Source organism: Prionailurus viverrinus, chromosome X (genome assembly GCF_022837055.1).
Source record: "Prionailurus viverrinus isolate Anna chromosome X, UM_Priviv_1.0, whole genome shotgun sequence".
NCBI classification, from domain to species: Eukaryota; Metazoa; Chordata; class Mammalia; order Carnivora; family Felidae; genus Prionailurus; species Prionailurus viverrinus.
In genome coordinates, this window is record NC_062579.1 from 80,423,340 (window position 1) to 80,445,983 (window position 22,644).

Genomic DNA, 22,644 nt, shown 5'->3' on the forward strand with positions numbered 1-22,644 from the left:
AAAAAAAGTGGTTAGAGTGGGAGAGAGCCAAAGCATAAGAGACTCTTAAAAACTGAGAACAAACTGAGGGTTGATGGGGGGTGGGAGGGAGTGAAGGGTAGGTGATGGGCATTGAAGAGGGCATCTTTTGGGATGAGCACTAGGTGTGTGGAAACCAATTTGACAATAAATTTCATACATTAAAAAAAAAGTTGAAAAAATTTGAAGAAAATAATGATGGTATTAAGTTATTAAGTCAGAAAAAATAAACATCCATTAGTCCATGGTGATATAAACAAATCAGTAAATAAATAGGGGAGATGGTTATTTTTCCTTATAGAATTTCAATTAATACATATAGAAGCAATGAAAGAAATAAAAATCACTATTAGTAAACCCCATAGTAGTTACTGTCACCATCAAGAACAACTGATAAATACTAAAATTAGTGGACACAAGTATGATGAGAAACAGGATATTTGAATGGTCTCAATGTATCTTCCTACAAGATATTTATTAATTATAAAGAAGAAAATAGTAACTGTACAGTGAAGCATAGCAAACACCTTAAACCAAGTGATTGAGGCTAATAACACCAGTATTAAGACATAACAGCATTAGCTATCTTCTGATATCATGCACTAAAAAGGGTACATCACTTCTGTCGTATTCTTACCAAAAACACATAACCTGAGTCTAATCACAGGAAATTATCTGACAAACCCTAATTAGGGACATTTTACAAAATAACTGCAATATTAATAATAAATGCAATGTAGGATACTGGATTTGAACCTGGATCATAAAAACACATTAGTGGGACAAGTGGAAAAAATCAAATAAGGTCTGAAATTAGTCAATAGTACTGTGTCAATATTATTTTCTTGGTTTTTGAGAATTGTACTATGATTATAATAAAGTGTTAACACTAGGGGAGGCTGGGTGAAGGATAAATGGTAACTCATGCTATTTTTGTGACTTTTCTGTAAATCTAAAATGTTTTATTTAAAAAAAAAGCTCATTGTCCAAATTTTTATTACTACTCTGAACACTTTTCTTAGTTTATTACTCATTTATATTTCAGTTTCTATAAATTTTCTGGTTCACTCACATTTTTATTGAATTATTGACTTTTGTACATTAAGAAAATTATATATATTAAGGAAATTAGCTCTTTGTGCATGACAAATTATTTTCTAGTTTGTCTTTTGATTTTTTTTTATGGTAGGCTTGTGTGTGTATGTATAGATGTTTTTAATTGGTGATTTATGCTGACCTGTGTGCAGAAAATAAATAGCAGCTAAGTGGCTTTAAGTCTTCTATGTAATCAAAAGACCACAGAATAGGAACAATACTTTATAAAAATGACTTTAAGAAACTGTTTCTTCTCTCCATTAAAAATTACATTTATTTAAAAATTTACATATGGTAAAATTTATCCTTTCCGGTATATAATTCGAGTTTTGACAAATGCATACACTTAAGTAACTTATAATCAAGATACAGAAACCTTCCATTACTAAAGCAAATTCTTTGTGTTACCATTTTGTAATCAGTCTGCCAGTTTTAACCCCTGACATCCACTGATTTGTTTTCTTTCCTTATAGTTTTGCCTTTTCCAGAATATTATATAAATGGAATCAAACAGTAAGTAGCCTTTTGAGTTTGGCTTCTTTTACTTAGCAAAATGCATTTGAGATTCATCCAAGTTGTTGCATGTATGACAGTTCATCATAGTTTTTATTGCTGAGTAGGGTTCCATTGTATGGATATACCACAGTTTGTATATGCACCAGTTGAGGGACATCCTCTATTTTTATTTTCCTCTATTGTTAATGATCTGTAGGTCTAGTAAAGGGCAGAGGTGGGATTTTCCACTCAACAGGAATAAGTTTCTTCTGAAAAGTCCAGCTTAGAATTATGTCCCTGGGTAATATGTGCAAGAGGTTATACCAGGATAACTTACTTCTTCCCCTTAAACTATATTTAAAATTGAAGAGTTAATCCTAAGTGAGCAGTATATAAAAGGAATAGGAGTTTGTCCTGAGTACAGTTAGATGATATTCTCAGAGCAGGCCTGACAAATATTCTGGAAGCCAAGACATTTGTAGAGTACTAAAAACTTTTTTAATTAAAAAAAATAACTGAAAAAAAGTAAAAATCACCCCAAATCACACCACTTTAAAAATTTTGTAAAGCAAAAGTCCCCTTTCAGCCTATCTAATCCCACTTCCAAAAGGTTTACAGTTTGGTATGTATATTTCCCAGCTTTTTCCTAAATTTATTCAGAAATACCTGTATATACATATATCATATACAAATGCTTTTGTTTATAAAAATGCATTCACATTATACCATTTCTTGCTTTTTAAATGAGTACAAAATTCTGGACACCAAACAGATCTGAATGTATTCATACATATACCCCATTACTTTAATGGATGTACAGTATTCCACTAAATGAATGTATCATTATTTATTTATTCATTTTCCTATTGATGGACTGTTGGGTTTTATCCAATTTCTTTTTTTTGGTGACTTTGAGATATAATTCACATACATACAATTCATTACTTATAGTATATTCATAGAGTTGTACAATTATTATGACAATCAATTTTAGGACATTTAACCAACTTCTAAAGAAACCTCATACAATTCAGCTATCACCCTTAGCCCTGAGCAACCATTAATACACTTTCTGTCTCTATATATTTACAAATTCCGGACACTTCATATAAATGGAATCATATAATTATACAGTCTTTTGTGACTGGCTTCTTTCATTTAGCATGTTTTCAGGGCTATTCCATGTTTATAGCATATATTAGAAATGTTCCTCTTATACCTTTTGAAAGAGTATGTAGGAATTTGTATTAATTCTTCAGTGTTTGCTAGAATTTATCTGAGAAGCCATTTGAGCCTGGGGTTTTCCTTGTATTTTTTTAAGTTATTAATTAACCTCTTTACTTGTTACAGACATTTTCAGATTTTGTTTCTGATTGGTTTCAGTAGTTTGTGTTTCTAGGAATTTTTCCATTCTATCTAAGTTATCTAATTTATTGGTATATGATTGTTCATAGTGTTCCTTCATAATACTTTTTATTTCTAGAAGATTGATAGTAATGTTCTCTCCTTCACTTCTGATTCTAGTAATTTGAGTCTTCTTTTTTCCCTGGTCAATCTAGCAAAAATTTTGTCACTTTTGCTGATCTTTTTCTGGAACTAACCATTAGTTTCATTGACTTTCTCTAATGTTTTTCTATTCTCTGTCACTTATTTATCTAATCTTTTTTATTCGTTCCTTTTGCTTGCTCTTAGTTTGCTCCTCTTTTCGCAGTGTCTCAAGGTATAAAATGATATGTTATTGATATGTGATATTTTTTCTTGTTAAATATAGGCATTTGTGTTTATAAATTTCTCTCCAAGCATTGCTTTTGGTGCATCCCACATTTTGGTATGTTGTGTCTTCATTTTCATTCATCTCAAAGATTTCTTAATTTCTCTTGTGATTTTTTTACTTGACCCATTGGTCATTTAAAAGTGTGTCTACTTCATATTTCCAAGTTCCCCAACTTTCTGTTATTGGTTTCTAACTCAATTCCATGTAGTCAGAAGACATACTTTGCATGATTTCAGTCTGCTTAAATTTACTGAGGTTTGTTTTATGGTCTACGATATGATCTATCCTGAAGATATTTCATATGCCCTTGAGAAGAATGTGCATTCTGTTCTTGCTGGGTAGTGTTTTATAGATCACTTTAAGGTCTAGTTCATTATGGCATTGTTCGAGTCTTCTATTTCCTTGCTTATTATCTAATTGTTCTATTTTTCAAAATGGGGTACTAAATACCCCAATTCTTACTGTACACTTGTGTATTTCTCCCTTCATTTAGTTCAGTTTTTGATTCATGTATTTTGGTGCTCCATTTTTAGGTGCATATATAATTTTGCTCTTCCTGATGGGTCTACTCTTTTATCACTACAAGATGTCACTCTTTGTGTCTAATGACATTTTTTGTTTTAAAGTCTATTTTATCTGGTATTAGTATAGCCACTCCAGCTTTCTTATAGCTGCATTTGCCTGATAATTCTGTTTAACCTTCAATCTATTTGTATCTCCAAAGTGTAACCCCAACAAATAGCATAGAGGTGAATCTTGTGTGTTTTTCCCAGTCTGACAATCTCTGCCTTTAATTGGATTGTTTAATCCATTCATATTTATTGCTATTATTAATATAGGTGGACTTAAGATTGCCATTTTACTGTTTGCTTTTTATACGTCTCTGAGGTTTGTCTTTGTTTCTCTATTCATCCTTTGGCATTGAATATTTTCTAATTTAAGTTTCTTTAATAGTATTTTCAGTTATTTACATAGTGGTTGCTCTAGGGCTTACCATACACATCTTAACTCAGTTGGCTTCAGATATATACAAACTAAATTCCAATGAGATATAAACACCTTATTCCTACATGAATCTATTCCTTTCCCCACTTTTTTATGGTGTTATTGTTATACATATTATTTCTATATGTTATAAATCCAACAATACACTGTTATAATTATTATTTGATGAAATTTTATGTCTTTTAAAGAAGCTCAGAGAAGGAAGAAGAGAAAATATATATTTGTCATTTTTTTATATTAACTTTCTTATTTCCTATTTCTTTTCTTCACTTGTTCCTGTAGATTGGCGTTACCATCTGGAGTCATTTCTATAGTCCAATACAGCTTTGCTTCCACCCTATGTTGTTATTGGCAAATATATTGCATTTTTATATGTTATAAACCCAATAATGCAACTATATACATATTGCTTTATACAACTGTTTTAAAAATCAATTAAGAGAAGGAAAAATGCATTTAGACTGTCCTTCCTAATTATGTAATTACCTTTACCCATGCTATTTTTCTATATGTACAGATTTAAATTATTATCCAAAGTCACTGCTTTCTGCCTGAAGAACTTCCTTTACTATTTCCTATAAGTCAGGTCTGCCAGCAACAACAGTTTTTGATGATGTGGGAAGGCTTATATTTTATCTTCATTTTCAAAAACAGCTTTATTGGATATAGGATTCTATATTGGCAGGTGTTTTCTTTGAGCACTTTGAATATGTTATCCCATTGCCATCTCCATTGTTTTTGATGAGAAGTTAGCAGTTAATCTGACTGGGGTTCTCTTGTAAGTGATGCTTCATTTTTCTCATGTTACTTTCAAGAGTTTCTCTTTGTCTTTGAGTTTTAGCACTTTTGTTATGATGGGTCTGTGGATTTCTTCTTTATCCTACTTGGGGTTTGTTGAAATTCTTGGATGTATAGGTGATGCTTCATCAAATTTGAGACATTTACAGCCATTATTTATTGGAATATGTTTTCTGCTTGTTTCTTCCTCTTCTCTTTTTCTTGTCGTCTCATTAAAAGTATGTTGGGGTGCTTAATGGTCTTACTCTCTGTTAAATTTTCTTCAGTTTTTTTCTTCCTGTTCTTCAGCTAAAATAATATCATCTCATTTAATCCTTACAACCCAGTGAGGTAAGTAGTATTATTATCCTCATTTTATAGATGAGAAAACTGAGGCTCAGATTAAGTGACTTGCCAAGGTCACGAAATGGTAAGTGTGGCTGTGAAGTTCAAACACAAGTCCAATTCCAAAGTTTGTACTACTTCCTCTATATCATATATTCTTTCTATTCTCCAGCAACTACAAATAACTGAGGGATTTAGGAATGACTGACTCTCTTCTGGAGAACACTTTCTTCCCACCCTCCTTTAGTACTGTTTGCTAGTATGTTCCTCTTCTAAAATTCATACACCTAATACATAACATACATTAGATATTGATTCAATGTTTATTGCTTTGAATTCAATGATTGCTCAATGGTAGCTAGCTTAATGACTATGAGAACATTAATATTTTGATCTAAATGCTTTCATTAGAAAAATATATAGCTTTTTGAAGACACTGATAACTTCATGGGGAAGCATTCGTTAAATGTATGGACTAACTTATGAAACAACCTATTGTCACTGCTGACAGTTCTAACTCAACAGCATTTGTTGATGTTTATGCCTGGGGTCTTGGTCATTTATTTACTGGTGGATATAAAGAAGGATAAATGAGCTCTAGTAAATAAATATTTCAACATGTAATTAGTTTTTTAGTTCTGCATATAGGAGGCAACCTTGGAAAGAATGTTATATTTAGGGACAAATATTTAAGACCCCAGATGAATTATAAAGATTTTTTAAATCCTTGGAAATAATCTTTTGTAATTTATCCTGAGAAAATGATACTCTTTGTACCCTACACTTCATACTTGCCATATGTCTGTCCTATATAGTCTTTGATTATAAAAAATGTTTCCTACCAATTTGTTCTGAAACAGAGGGGGATTATCTTAGATTTTTCTCTCCCTCAGTTAGTTTCTCTTCTTCAAATCCAAGCAAATTGCTATCTATACACAAATCCCAGATCCAAGATTCTGATGCAAGAAAGACCTCCTGGGACTCACCATCTATATATCTTTTAGCTACCACTGATTTCTGTAGTGTTATCTGTAGCAGATGATATGAGAGAAGCAGCCTGGAGATCTGACCGTTGTTTTTTGTTCTTTCCAAATTCTATCACCAATATTTTCCCACGTAGTTTATATCCATTTACTAGATGCAATGCTTGCTGTGCTAGCTCCTTATCTAAAAGAGAAAGAAAAAAGCATCAATTTACATAGGGCTTAGTAATTCAATTCTATTCCAAGTCTAGTTTATGTTGTTTTGCCTTGGAGTTAAATATAGGCTACAAGCCTATATAGTTCTTAATTTTATTATCTTTTCCATAATCTCAAATTTGTATAACTCACCAAGATTAAACTAATGGCTAAGAATGACACTAAAAACTTAAAATGTTTGAATGTCTCCTAACACAAAGATAAAGGTAAAGAAACAAGAATATAGACAGTGTGACAAAGCTATAACCAATAATCTATAAACCTCTTAGATAACAGATTATAGGTATTATGATAATGAAACCATTTTCAAAATGGACGACACAAATAAAAGATGTTATCACGGTACTGAGGACATTTTGCTTTTTTCTTTTGATGGGAGAGTGGGAGCCCTCATTGGAATGAATAAATAAGTTTAAGAAATCTTATAGGCATATGGATACTTGAGGTGTGAGTATACAGTGTATAGCAAGGATAGCAGGAGTTTTCAACTTTCAACTGTTTTTAACAGTCTCAGAGCCTGTATGTAGAAAATTTAGAAGTGGAATTATTGCCCAGAGTCTGTGAAATCATAAGTAGACAAGCAATGTCTTTAGACTAAACCAATTTATGTCTCACATATGTATATACTACAAATTTTCATATGTTATACTGCTGTTATAAAACAGCTATACACCTTAAAGTACTGACTTTATAAAATATTTTTATTATATATTTTTCAATTAATGGATCATATTAGCTTGGGGTCAATGAAAAATATTTTAAGTTTAAAAGGGGTCCTCCCACAAAAGGACTGAAAACCGCTAGTGTAGAGGATCCACAAACCTTAACAAGATAGGAAAAATAGTTTAATCTAAAGAAGTTAATTCTAAAGAAGCATAGGGGAGTTTGGTATGGCTTATGTGTAAAAGCACTTGCCTATACATAGATTACTAGGCTGTTTATAAGTAATGGTAGTTAGGGATAATGAAAGGTAGAGCTCCTACCCAGCTCCCACCAGAAAAGACAGTCTGGTCTGCTATAGAAAATGAAATTCCTGGGGCGCCTGGGTGGCGCAGTCGGTTAAACGTCCGACTTCAGCCAGGTCACGATCTCGCGGTCCGGGAGTTCGAGCCCCGCGTCGGGCTCTGGGCTGATGGCTCAGAGCTTGGAGCCTGTTTCCGATTCTGTGTCTCCCTCTCTCTCTGCCCCTCCCCCGTTCATGCTCTGTCTCTCTCTGTCCCAAAAATAAAAAATAAAAAACGTTGAAAAAAAAATTTAAAAAAAGAAAATGAAATTCCTGTATTATTGTTCTCTTTTAATTATGATACTGAGATCAAGTAGTAAGATGGAAACAATAGTTAAAGGAATTTATCATCACCCCCTAGTAAATTATGAATTACTAGTGAATTAGCATGTTAACATATAATCTCTTAGTCCTAAAGGAATAGGGCATACTAGGGTATTCTACCAGAATACCAATATATTAATAAGTAATATAATCTGAACTAGAAATACCATCATCAGCAAAGGCAAGGTCCATTTTGATAGAGTGAGAAGGGAAGTGCTATGACTGGAGAAACCTGAGGACAATGGGATAAGGTGGTCATGCACTGTCAGTGGAGGAGAGGAAGCATAGGAGGGAGGGTGGAAGAACACTGAAAACATATTTTCCTTACTTCTCTTTCCTTCTTCCCATGTGCTTGTTCAAGCATATGCTTCTCATGTGATATGAAGAAATCAAAGGGCTATATCTAAATTAGAGAGGGTATAAATAGTCTCTAATGAACTGATGCTACAATTAATTATCCAGATAAAGCTACTTACTGGGAAAGGTGATAAAAGCTTGCCCTCTCATTCGTCCAGTCATCATTCTGAATTGAATTGGTGGTCCTTTTTTCTCCTGGAACCGAGCGAACAATGAGACAAGGTCTCTTTCGGTCACCCGAGGGCTAAGGTTCTTCAGGTATAACACCTAATGTAAACCGAGGATCAACAGAAATAGCACATGAGGGAGGTAAGGCAACTATTTCACTGTAGTAAGAATTAGTTTCAGATAAAGATGGCAGATTGAATACATGCATCTAATTTTACTCCCTCCAGAAAACTCTCTAAAACTATAGGGCCTTTTTTTTTTTTTTAAACACAAACCCACGAGGTCAGAAAGAACGAGGAAAGGAGGCAATAGCAGCAGTACTCTGGAAGCTGGAAAATAATTAGATAAGTGTACTCAAGAAAGCTGAATCTTAAACCAGAAGTGGGGAAATCCAGGAACTAACCCAAACTACACCTAAGAATCCACAAACAGTTTAGGAACTGAAAGCTTCAGGTACCTCTGAAAATGAAGGTAAAGGGATGAGATTAAGATAAGGTGGGAAGGTTGAAAGTTGCTTAAAAAACAACTAGATCTTGAAAGATCCTCCCCTAGCTACTGGAGAAAGGCCAACCCCAATCATGGTGAATACTGGTAGCTCATTTTCTAACTATGGGGAATGTCAGGCACAGATGAGGGTGTAAATACTATATCTGAACACAAGAAGATTAAGAGAAATAATGCACACTAAATATGATTAGCCCCAAGAGAAAAGATTTAAAAAAATACTGATTTGGGATGGGGAATTTCTCCAACAAATGGACCAGCCAGATGACTTTAAAGTGAAGCTAAAAGTCAGCAAGGGCCACTCAGGTGCTTAGAGCTTCCAATCTGCTTTTTGGCACCTACTCATATATATAGGCACAGATTACCCGGATCTGGTATCTACTGTATCTGTGGGAAGCCTCTAATGTGAAAGAGAGAACAGAACAAACAAACAGAAATGAAAGCAAATGAAAAAGAAAACAGACCATGCAAGGAAGAAAACTTCAAAAAAACATCACTAGTACCTTCAGAGAAAGGAGACAATAGTCTATTAGGAATGGGATGCTATAAAAACACACACACACACACACACACACACACATTCAAGAAAACAAAAAAGAGCCCTCGAAAGCAAATAAATTTAAGTTCTTATCGGCTTAAAATAGATTGTTATGTTTTAAGGAAACCCCATTGTAACCCTAAAGAAAAGACCTATAAAAGATAAACAAAAGGAAAAAAAGGAAAAATACATTAGTACAAAAAATCAATGAAACAAAAAGGAAGACATCAAGAGAGGAAAAGAGGGACAAAAGAGCTACAAGACAGAAAACAAATAATAAATGATGATAGTAAGTCCTTACCAATGATGATAGTAAGTCCTTACCAATAATTACTTTACATGTAAGTATTTTAAACTCCCTAACCAAAGACACAAGAGTGGTTGAATGATTAAAAAAACAAGATCCAAGTATAATCTGTCTACAAGAAACTCACTTTATACTTAAGGGCACATATAGACTAAAAATGAAAGGATAGAGAAAGATATTCTATAAAAATGATAACCAAAGAAAGCAGGGTTGGCCATGTGTATATCAGATGAAATAGACTTTAAGTCAAAATTGTCACAAGAGACAAAAATGGGCATTATATAATGACAAAAGGGTTAATTTACCTAGAAGATATAACTATAAATAAATATGCACCCAACATCAGAGCACCTAAATATATGAAGCAAACAGTGAGAAGTGAAAGGAGAAATACACAGCAATACAATACTAGGAGATTTCAATACCTTACTTCCAAAAGCAGAAGGAAAACTAGAAATTTCACAAATATGTGGAAGGAAACTAAATGTCATACTTTTAAGCAACCAATGGGTCAAGGAAGAAATCAGAAGGGAAATTATAAAATATCTTGAGACAAATGAAATCAGAAGATAACAATATTTATGGGATACAGCAAGAGCAGAACTAAGAGGGAATTTCATAGTGATAAATGCCTACATTAAAAAAGAAGATCTCATGGGGCACCTGGGTGACTCAGTCAGTTAAGCGTCAGACTCTTGATTCTGGCTCAGGTCATGATCTCATGGTCGTGAGATTTAGCCCTAGCTCGGGTTCTGTCCTAGCCCTAGCTCGGGTCCTTCTCCCTCTGTCCCTCCCTTGCTCATGCTCATGTGTTCTCTCTCTCTCTCTTTCTCTCAAAAACAAAAACAAAAAGTCTTAGAGATGCCTGGCTTAGTTGGTGGAATGTGTGACTCTTGATCTCAGGGTCTTGAGTTCAAGCCCCACCTTGGGCAGTTGAGCCCACTTAAAAAATAAAATAAAGGGGTACCTGGGTGGCTCAGTCGGTTAAGTATCTGGCTCTTGATTTCACCTCAGGTCATGATCTCACGGTTGGTGAGTTTGAGCCCCACATCATGCTCTGTGCTGACAGTGTGGAGTCTGCTTGGGGATTCTCTTTCTCCCTCTCTTTCTGCCCCTCCCCTTGCTCGTGTGCTCTCTCTCAAAATAAACAAATAAACTTTTAAAATATATATATTAATAAAATAAAATAAGATTTCAAATAAACAACTTAACTCTACAATTAAGCAACTAGGAAAAGAAGCAAACTAAGTCCAAAGTTAGTAGAAGGAAATAAAAACTAAAGCAGAAATAAACAAAGGAGATTAGAAAAACTAGAAAAAAATCAACTAAACTAATAGCTGGCTTTTTAAAAAGAGCAACAAAATTTACTGCCTTTGGCTAGGTAGAGGAAAAAGGAGGGAAGACTCAAATAAAATCAGAAAAAAAAAAGAGATGTTACAACTGATGCCACAGAAAAAGAAAGGATTACAAGAGACTACTATGAACAACTGTATGACAACAAATTGGATAACGTAGAAAAGGATAAATTCTTAGAAATGTACAACCTACCAAGACTAAATCATGAATAAATAGAAAATCTAATGAGATTTATAACTAGTAATAAGATTGAATCAGTCTTCAAAAACCTCACAGCACAGAAAAGCCCAGGACCAGATGGCTTCATGGGTGAATTCTACCAAACACTTAAAGAAGAATTAATATCAATCCTTCTAAATGTTTACACTAACAATGAAAGTATCAATCCTTCTAAATGTTTACACCCTAACAATGAACTGCATGAAAACGAAATAAGAAAAAAGCCAATCCCATTTACAATAGTATCAAAAAGAATAAAATGCTCAGAAATAAACTTAACCATGGAGCTTAAAGACTTGTACACAGAAAACTACATAACATTGATGAAAGAAATTGAAAAAGACACAAATAAATGGAAAGCTATCCCATATTCATTGACTGCAAGTACTATCAAAATGTTCATACTACCCAAAGTGATTTACTGATTCAATATAATCCTTATCAAAATCCCAATGTCAATTTTTATGGAAATAAAAAAATCCTCAAATGCATATGGAATCATAAGAGATCCCAAGTAGACAAAATAATCTTGAGGAAGAAGAACAAAGCAGGAGGCATCATATTTCCTAATTTGAAGCTACAGTAATCAAAACAGCATGGTACTGGCATAAGAAACAAACATATTGACCAATAAAACAGAATAGGGAGCCCAGAAATAAACCACATATTTATGGTACACTGATCTTTGACAAGGGGGCCAAGAATACACAATGGTAAAAAGATAGTCTCATAATAAATGGTGTTGAGAAAACTGGATACCCACAGCAAAAGAATTAAAGTAGATGCTTAACTCACACCACACATAAAAATCAACCCAAAATGGATTCAATATTTTAAAATAAGACCTGAAACTCCAAAAACTCCTAGAAGAAAAATTAGAGAAAAAATCTTCTGGACAATGATGTTGGCAATGACTTCCTGGATATGACATCAAAGCACAAGCAACAACAAAAGCAAAAATGAACAAGTATGATTAGAACTAAAAACCTGTACAGCCAAAAAAAATCAGCAAAATGAAAAAGCAAGGCACAGAATAGGAGAAAATATTTGCAGATCATATATCTGATATCTGATAAAGGATTAATATCTAAAACATATAAGGGACTCCTGAAATGCAATAGCAAAACAAAACAAAACAAAACAAAACAAAACAAAAAACCCCAAATAACCCAATTTTAAAAACAGGCAAAAGACCTGAATAGTAATTTCTTCAAAAATGACATACAAATGGCCAACAGGTATGTAAAAAGATGCTCAATATTACTAACTTATCAGGAAAATGCAAATCAAAACCTCAATGAAATACCACTTCACATCTGTTAGGATGGCTATTAATAACAACAACAACAAAAAGTAAGTGTTGGTGAGGATATGGAGAAATTCTAAGCCTTATATGCTATTGGTGGGAATGTAAATCAGTATAACCACTATGGAAAACAGTATGGAGGTTCCTCAAAAAATTAAAAGTAGAACTAACATACAATCCTGCAATCCCACCCCTGGGTATATACCCAAAAGAACTGGAATTGGGATCTGGAAGACCTATCTGCATTCCCTTGTGCAGTGCAGCATTATTTACAATAGCAAAGACATGGAAACAACCTAAATGTCCACTGACAGATGAATGGATAAAGAAAATGTGTATAAATACAATGGAATATTATTTGGCCTTTTAAAAAAAGAAAATCTTTTCATTTGCTACAACATAAACTTGGAAGACACTATTCCAAGGGAAATAAACAAAACACAGAAGAAATACTACATGATCCCATTTATATCAGGCATCCAACACAGCCAAACTCATAAAAGCAGAGTAGAATCATGTTTACTGTGAGGCTGGGAGGAGGGCTAACTGGGGAGATGTTCATCAAAGATGTTCATGCAAGATGAATAAATCCTATAGATCTACTGTACAGCATGGTGCATATAGTTATCAATACTGTATCAGATACTTAAAATTTAAATTTCTTTTTTCAACGTTTATTTATTTTTGGGACAGAGAGAGACAGAGCATGAACGCGGGAGGGGCAGAGAGAGAGGGAGACACAGAATCGGAAACAGGCTCCAGGCTCTGAGCCATCAGCCCAGAGCCTGACGCGGGGCTCGAACTCACGGACCGCGAGATCGTGACCTGGCTGAAGTTGGACGCTTAACCAACTGCGCCACCCAGGCGCCCCAGATACTTAAAATTTATTAAGAGGGTAGATCTTATGTTAAATGTTATGATAAAACAAAGGAGGAGGAAGGAAATTTCTAGAGGTGATGGTTAAGTTTAGGGCATTGTATATGGTGATAGTTTCATGGTGTACATTTATTTTCAAACTCATCAAGATTCATACATTAAATATGTACAGCTTTACTGGATGTTGTAAGTGATGAATCACTAAATTTTACTCCTGAAAACAGTATTACACTATATTTTAACTAGAAAGTAAATAAAAAATTGACAAAAAAATGCAAAATAAATATGTACAGCTTTTTCAAATGTCAATCATTCTTCAATTAAAAAAAGACAGCCAAGGAAATGAAGGACTAGTACGCTGAAGACCACAAAACATTGCTAAAAAAAATTAAAGAAGACACAAATGCAAAAATGCCCCATGTTCATGGACTGGAAAACAATATTGTTAAAATTTACACACTACCTAAAGTGATCTACAGATTTAATGCAATTCCTATCAAAATCCCAATAGTTTTTATAGGAATAGAAAAAAACAATCCTAAAATTCATATGGAACCACAAGAGACCCCAAATAGCCAAAGCAATCGTGAAAAATAAGAAACAAACTGGAGGCTTCTCACTTAATTTTGAAACATATTACAAATCTACAGTAATCAAAAGAGCAAACTAGCATAAAGACAGTTATATAGACCAATGGAAGAGAATAGAACCCAGAAATAAACTCACACATATACAGTCAACTGATCAACAGAGGGGCAAGAATACATAATTTGGAAAAGATAGTTCCTTCAACAAATGGTGCTGGGAAAAGTTGGTATCCACATGCAAAATAACAAAACTGGACTCTTATATTATACCACACACAAAAGTCAACTCAACTGAATTCAGTCAAAATCCAGTCAACTGAATATTACATGAGAAACACAGGCAGCAAAAACAAAAATAAAGTGGGACTACATCGACTGAAATACTTCTGTACAGCAAAGGAAACAATCAGCAAAGTGAAAAGGCAACCAACAGAATGGAAGAATATATTTATAAACCAAATATCTTATTAGAAGTTAATATCTAAAATATATAAGGAACTCTTACAACTCAACAGCAAAAAGACAGATAACCCAATTAAAAAAAAAAACACACAAGGGGCACCTGGGTGGCTCAGTCAGTTGAGCAACCGCCTCCTGCTTTCAGGTCAGGTCATGATCTCACGGGTTCATGAGATTGAGCTCCACATTGCAATCTGGGCTGACAGCATGAAGCCTGCTTGGGATTCTCTTTCTCCCTCTCCCTCTGCCCCTCTGCTGCTCACTCTATCGCTCTCAAAAATAAATAAACATTAAAGAATAAAAAATTTTAAAAATGGGCAAAAGACCTAAATAGACATTTCTTCAAAGAACACATACAGGAAATAATTTGGCAAGGATGTACACAAATTGGAATTCCTGTACACTATTGGCAGAATATAAAATGGTGCAGCCACTATGAACAGTATGGAGGTGCTACAAAAAATTAAAAATAGAACTACCATATGGTCCAGCAATCCCACTTCCAGATACTTATCCAAAAGAATTAAAATCAGAATATCAAAGAGATATCTGAACACATATGAAAACGCTGTTCACAATAGCCAAGAGGTGGCAATATCCATCATGGATGAGTGGATAAAGAAGATGTGGTATACACATACAATGGAATACCATTCATCCAGAAAAAGGAAGAAAATCTGGTCATATGCTACAACATGGATGAATCTTGAGTGCATTATGCTAAATGCAATAAGCCAGTCACAGAAGGACAAACACTACATGATTTCACTTATATGTGGTTATCTATAGTAGTCAAACTCATTGAAGCAAAAGTAGAATGGTGGTTGTCAGGGGCTGAAGGGAGAGGGAAATGGGGAGTTGCTATTCAATACTTATGAAGTTCAGTCATGCAGGATGAAAAGTTCTAGAGATGTGCTGGACAACATTGTGCCTATAGTTAACAACACTGTAACGTATACTTAAAATATTGTTAAGAGGGTAGATCTCAAGTTACATTATTGTTAACAGGGTAGATCTCAAGTTACATGTGTTTTACTACAATAAGAAAAGATGGAAGAAAAAAATCTCTATATGTTAGCTAGGATAAACTATAACCTTTACAGTTTAATGGAACTTGAGAAGAATTCAGAGAAAAGCGGCATAAGCAAAGAGCTAGAAAATAGAGCCCACTTAAATGAGTTAACCACTAAAACACAAATAAATATATTAAACGTTATATAATAAGAGTCTCTTTGTGTCTCAAAGACTTTAGAAGCTGGATATTGCATATTTAGATTTAACTACACTTGTATCATAAAGGCAAAGACACAGATTGACTGACTTGTGATTCACTTAAGTAATTTCAGGTGATCTAGAGTTTTGGCTCTGAAATACTTATCATAAAAGCATCATCAAATTAAATAACCATAGAAAGGAGTATGTGAAACATACTGCAAGTTTCTCACCAAGTAGGAAAGATCCATACTAAGATGGCTCCCTTTGATATGAACATTTTTTAAAAATCAAGATGACTTCTGGTAGACGTGGCTTGGTCACTTCTTGCTTGGATGCATCTTCTCTGCTCCAAACACACACACACACACACACACACACACACACACACAGATATGTATGAACATATCACCAACATACATATATATTCACACACACAGGTATGTATGTATGTACGTATCACCAACATACATATATATTCACACACACACACAAACGCGCGCGCACACACACACACACACACACACACACACACACACAAAGAAAGATACAGCTAGGCTCAAAAACAAGATTACCATTTCTGTGAAACAGAAAAACAGATACTCCAAGTGATAGTACAGGATGAAACTTCCTGGCATCCCTCTGCAATATACAGTTCTGTTTTGCATGTTTTGAACTTTACATAAATAGTATAAAACTGTATGTATTTTTATGCAGGTATCTGTTTTAAATTTTTAAAAAGTAGATTATTTTTTAGAACAATTTTAGATTTACAGAAAAACTGAGAAGGTAGTACAAAGAGTTCCCACATACCCCACACCCAGTCTCCCCTATAATTAACATCTTACATTGCTATGGTGCATTTATTAAAATGAATGAATGAATATTGATACCTTATTATTAACCAAAGGCCATAGTTTATTTAGATTTCCTTAGTTTTTCCCTAATATCCTTTTCTTGTTTCAGGATTCCATCCAGGTTACCACAGTACATTTAGTTTTCATGTGTCTTTAGGCTCCTCTTGGTTGTGGCAGTTTCTCAGACTTCTTGTTTTTAATGATCTTGACAGTTTTGAGGAATCCTGGTCAGGTATTTTGTAGGATGGCCCACTACTATATATATATTTTTTTGGTGTTTTTCTCATGTTAGATTGGGGTTATGGATTATGAGAAGGAAGACCAGAGAGGAAAGTTCAATTTTGAACATATCACATCAAGTATGCATACTATCATCGTGATTAATGACTGTTGATGTTGGCCTTGAACAACTGGCTGAGGCAGTGTTTGTTAGGTTTCTACGCTGCAATATTAGTCTTTTTTTCTTGCCTTTCCATACTGTACTCTTTGGAAATAAGTCACTCAATACCTCAAAACTAAGAAGTGGAAAGTTATGCTCCCCCAGTTTGAGATGGAGCATCTATGTAAATTATTTAAAATTCTTCTGTGTGGGATATTTCTCTTATCTCCCCCAGTTATTTGATTTACTCAATCATTTTATTATCAGTATGCAGTCATAGCTATTTATCCTATACTTCAGGTTATAATCCAATATTAATTCACCTAGTTTGTTGCACAAGTTGTTCCAGCTTTGGTCACTGGAACTCTTTCAGTTGGCTCTTGTGCTCCTTTGGCATATTCCCAACAATGTTTTTATGTTGTTGTTTTCAGCACTTTCTTACTTTCTGTCACTACAAAATGTTCAAGGCTCATCTTGTACATTTCCTGCCCCACTACTAGAATCAGTCATATCTGTAAGGAGTCCTGGTTCCTTTTACAAGAGAATGGTATTACAAACTAAGATTTGGGCACTGAACATGCTTGTTGCCAATGGAGTATCACTTCATTTAGACCCTCTCAGCTGACAGAGAAAAAATTATGCTTATACTAACCTGTGTATATATACATATCTATAAATATTTTATATATAATCATCTATATCTATACTAAGCTAAACATGATTTCATGCTGCTGTCTCCAACTCTAAACCATTATATGGATCATTCTAGCTTCTTTTCTTTGCTTGTCTGTGAATTCTACCAGTGAGAAACCTGGCTCCCACCACCTGCCATCCATTTACTTAATTGCTCCATTTCATTATACATGTGTATCAGTATCAGGATTGTTAACCAGTACCCTCATGAGACACAACCTTATTAACTAGGGTACAGTGATTATGTGCAACCTTATTAACTAGGGTACAGTGACTTCTGTTTTTAGTCTTCTAGACTCCACATATTTCCAAAGATACTTAAGTCAGCATCCTTCACCCACATACCTTCATTGAGGTTGCTTCATATATCTGTAAGATTGTCTTGTCATAGTCTTCATTCTTTCACAGGGTTCCCCAATCTCTCAAATGATTTTTTAAGATTTGTATACATTAAGGGTCACTCTTCATGCTGTACAGTTTTATGGGCTTTGACAAATGCATATCTTGCATCCACCATTACATTATCTTATAGAATAACTTTACTGCCTTAAAAATGCTGTGCTTCCCCTATTTCTCTTTTCTCCAACCCCCTGAACTCCTGGCAACCATTGGTCATTTACTATCTCTACATTTTTGTGTTTTCTGTAATGTCACATAATTGGAATCATACAGTATATAGTCTTTTAATACTGGCTTTCACTTATTAATATATTTATAGTTCCTCTGTGCCTTTCTGTGGCTTGTCAGCTCTCTTTATTGACGAATTATATCCCACTGTATAGATGCAGCACAGGTGAATGTATCCATTCATCTACTGAAGGACATTCTAATTGCTTCCAGTTTTTGGCAATTATGAGTAAAACTGATAAACATTCACATGCTGGTTTTTGTATAAATATAGGTTTTCAAATCAATTGGGTAAATAACAGCGTAATTACTGGATTATACGGTAAAACAATGTTTAGCTTTGTGAGACTGCTGAACTGACTTCAAAGAAGTCGTAACATTTTCTATTCTCACCAGCAATGAGTAGGAGTTCCTGTTGCTCATCATCCTCAATAGCATTTAGTATTGTGAATTTTAGCCATTCTAATAGGTGTGTAATGGCATCTCACTGTTTTATTTTGCAATTCCCTGATGACAGCGATGATGAGCTGCTTTTCATATGCTAATTTGACATGTATATAACTTCTTTGGTGAGGCGACTGTTCCTACATTTTGCCCATGTTTTAATTGGGTTGTTTGTTTCACTACTGTTGACTTCCATGTCTTTGTGAAAAAGACAAAGTGTCTCAAAGACATGTCTTTGTATTTTGGATGAAAGTCCTTTATTAGAAATGTTTTACAAATATTTTCTTCTAGTCTGTGGCTTGGCTTTTGATTTTCTTAAAAGTGTCTTTCACAAAACAGAAGTTTATAAATTTAATAAAGTCTGATTTATCAATTTTTTTCTTTCACAAATTATGCTTTTGGTGTTGTGTCTATAGATGCATCACCAAACACAAGGTCATTTAGATTTTCTATTTTCTTCTATAAGTGTTATAGTACTGTGCTTTACATTAGGTCTATGACCTATTTTGAGGTCATTTTTTGAGACCTCATTTTTGAGATCTCATTTTGAGATCTGTGTTTAGATTCCTATTTTGCATGTAGATAACCAGTTTGTTGTTTTAGCATAATTTGTTGAAAAGACTACCCTTTCTTCATTGAACTGCCTTTGCTCCCTTGTCAAAGATTAGTTCATTATATTTGTGTGAGTCTATTTCTGGAGTCTCTATTCTGCTCAATTGATCTATGTCTTTTTTTCACCAACACCACCCTTTTTGATTATAGTAAATCTCAAACATGGAGTATTAGTCCTCCAACTTTGCTCTTCTTCAGCATTATGTTGGATATTCTGGGTCTTTTGTCTTTCCACATAAACTTATAATCAGTTGGTCTATATCTACAAAATAGCTTGCCAGGATTTTGTTGGGATTGTGTGGAATCTACATATCAATTTGGGTACAACTGACTTCTTAACAGTGTTAAGTCTTGCAATCCATGAACATAAATATCTCTGCATTTATCATCTTCTTTAATTTTTCATCAGAGTTTTATAGTTTTCTGTACATAGATCCTGTACATATTCTGTTAGATTTATACGTAAGTATTTTACTTTTTGTGGTGCTTTTGTAAATAGCATTGAGTTTTAAATTTAAATTTCAATTGTTCATTTCTCGGTGTACAGAAAAGCAATTGGCTTTTGCATATAAACCTTGTATCCTCCAACCTTGCTATATTGCATTTATTAGTTCCCATAGTTCTTTCACATTGTTGTTATTGATTCTTCGGAATTTTCTACATAGACATACATGTCATCTGTGAAAAAAGACAATTTTTTTTTTCTTCTCAATCTGTGTGCTGTTTCTTTTCTTATTGCACTAGTTAGCATTTCTAGTACAATACTGAAAAGAAGCAGGGAGAGGGTACATCTTTGTCTTATTCCTGATCAAAGGGGAAAGCACCCAGTTCCCCACCATTAAGTATGTTAGCTGTAGGGTTTTGTAGATATTCTTAAGGAGGTTGAGGGTGTTTCTTTCTATTCCTAGTTTGCTGAGAGTTTTTGTCATGAATGAGTTTTCATTTTGTCAAATGCCTTTTCTACATCAATTGAAATAATTATATAATTTTTCTTTAGTTTGTTGATGTGGTAGATTATATTAATTGATTTTCAAATGTTGAATCAGCCATAGACACCTCGAATAAATCTTGCTTGATCATGAAATATAATTATTTTTATACCTGTTGGATTTCATTTCCAAATATTTTAATTTTTCAATCAAACTATTTTTATTTTCCTAAAATTTAAGATTTTTCTCTGTTCTCTGACAGATACTGATCTGTAGTTTTGCTTTATTTAATGATTTTATCTGGTTTGGGTATTAAGCTAAGGCTGGTTTCATAAAATGAGTTAGAAAGTTTCTATTTTGTGGAAAAGATTATAGAGAATGGGTATCATTTTATATGATTCCATTTTCACCCCTTTTGGCATATCAATTATATTTCATTTTATAATTTTTTAGTGGTTGCCTAAGAGTTTACAATACTCATTTATGACTAATCTAAGCCCACTCTCAAATAACATCATACCACTTCACAGGTAGTGCAGGTAACTTATAATAGTTATATACACCAAATACTAATTCTTCCCTCCTATTCCTTATAACATTCCTGCCTTATAACATTCATTTATCAATATGCTATAATTACCTAACACATTACTTTGAATAGTTATCTTTTAGATCACTTAAAAATAAGAAAATAAAAGATTTCATTTTACCTTCACGTATTCCTTCTCCTATGCTCTTCTTTTCTTTATAGAGATCTGATTTTCTGGCCTATATCATTTTCCTTCTCTCTGGAAAAACTTAAAAAAAAATTTTTTTTCTCACAAGACAGATTTACTGCTGACAAATTCCCTCAGTTTTTGTTTGTCTGAGAAAGTATTTTTTGGTTAACTTTAGAAGGATTGTTTTGCTGTATACAGATTTCTAGATGGGTGTTTTTTTCCTTCAATAATTTAAATATTTCACTTTTCTCTTCTTGCGTGTCTGATTTCTGATGAGAGATCCAATGTAATTCTTATTGTTCCTCTATAGGTAAAGTGTTTCCTCTGGGTGTTTTCAAGATTTTCTCTTTGGATCAGTATTCTGTGTTTGAACATGATACACTTAGTCTGGGGTTATTTATCCTGATTGATATTGTCTTCCCAGATCCTGAATCTGTGGTCCCGTGTCTACCATTAATTTTGGAAACTTCTCAGCCATTCCTACTTCAGCTATCTCTTCTGCTCCTTTTCTTTATTCTCCTTCTGGTATTCCAATCACATGTATGTTATACCTTTTGAAATTGTCCATAGCTCTTGGATATTATTTTCAATTTTTTTACAGTTCTTTTTCTCTTTGCATTTCAGTTTGGAAGGTTTTTATTGACATGTCTTCAAGCATATGGATTCTTTCCTTGGCCACTTCCAGTCCACTGATGAATCTATCAAAAGCATTTCTTTTTAGTGTTTCTGATTTCTTGCATCTCCTTCTGATTCTGAGTTTCTATCTGCTTACACTACCCATATGTTCTTGCATATTGTTTATTTTCTCTAATAGATTCTTTAGCATATTAATCATAGTTATTTTAAATTTAAGTTAAATTTAAATATTATCATATAATTCTAAAACTTGCATATCTGAGTTTGGTTCTGATGTTTGCTTGGTCTCTTCAGACTGGCTTTTCTTTTAGCATGCCTTGCCATTTTTTTTGTTGAAAACTGGACATGATGTCTAAGTTCAGAGGAGTTAAGGTAAACAGACCATTAGTACAGGTTTTATGTTAATCTGGCAAGGAGTTGATGGTGTTTAGTGTTTACTCTAGCTGTAGGTGTCAGAGGTTTCAATTTCCCCTAATGTTCTTGCTTTTTCTCCCCTATTTTCTTTCAGATTCCCTAATACCTCCTTAAATGGAGTCTGAATCTTGCAAGTCTTTCAGCTGTAGTCCATAGTTATTATATTGAAGCCCCATTGATCTGTGGGGCAGGGAGAAACATTCTGTAATCACATAATTAAGTCTCAAGTCTTTTAGCATGTCTGTGTCCCCAGCCTGTAACCTTCACAAGTGTCTTCTAGTCCCCCCCCCCCCCCCCCCCCACTTAGATGAGACAGGAAGGTTAGAGGCCTCAGGAGTTGGATAATTTCCCTTCTCCCAGGCTGGAGAAGGCTTTGGTAAAGATGTTTCACTTGCTGGGTATCCCTTTGT

General features: G+C 33.9%; 1 protein-coding gene across 4 annotated transcripts in view; it reads right to left on the minus strand.

Moving 5' to 3' along the window:
- Positions 1–1,360: 1,360 nt before the first annotated feature.
- The window catches only part of RBM41 (RNA binding motif protein 41), a 64,507-nt gene continuing 43,223 nt past the window's right edge, over positions 1,361–22,644 (minus strand). For 3 of the 4 annotated variants that reach the window (XM_047843815.1, XM_047843812.1, XM_047843810.1), the window contains exons 6-7: positions 8,512–8,659; positions 1,361–6,676 (exon numbers count right to left, since the gene is read on the minus strand). In XM_047843815.1, the coding sequence (XP_047699771.1) occupies positions 6,510–6,676; positions 8,512–8,659 (315 nt within the window). In that variant the 3' untranslated portion in view covers positions 1,361–6,509. The remainder of the gene's footprint in view (positions 6,677–8,511; positions 8,660–22,644) is intronic. The other variant, XM_047843811.1, reaches the window with a different exon arrangement.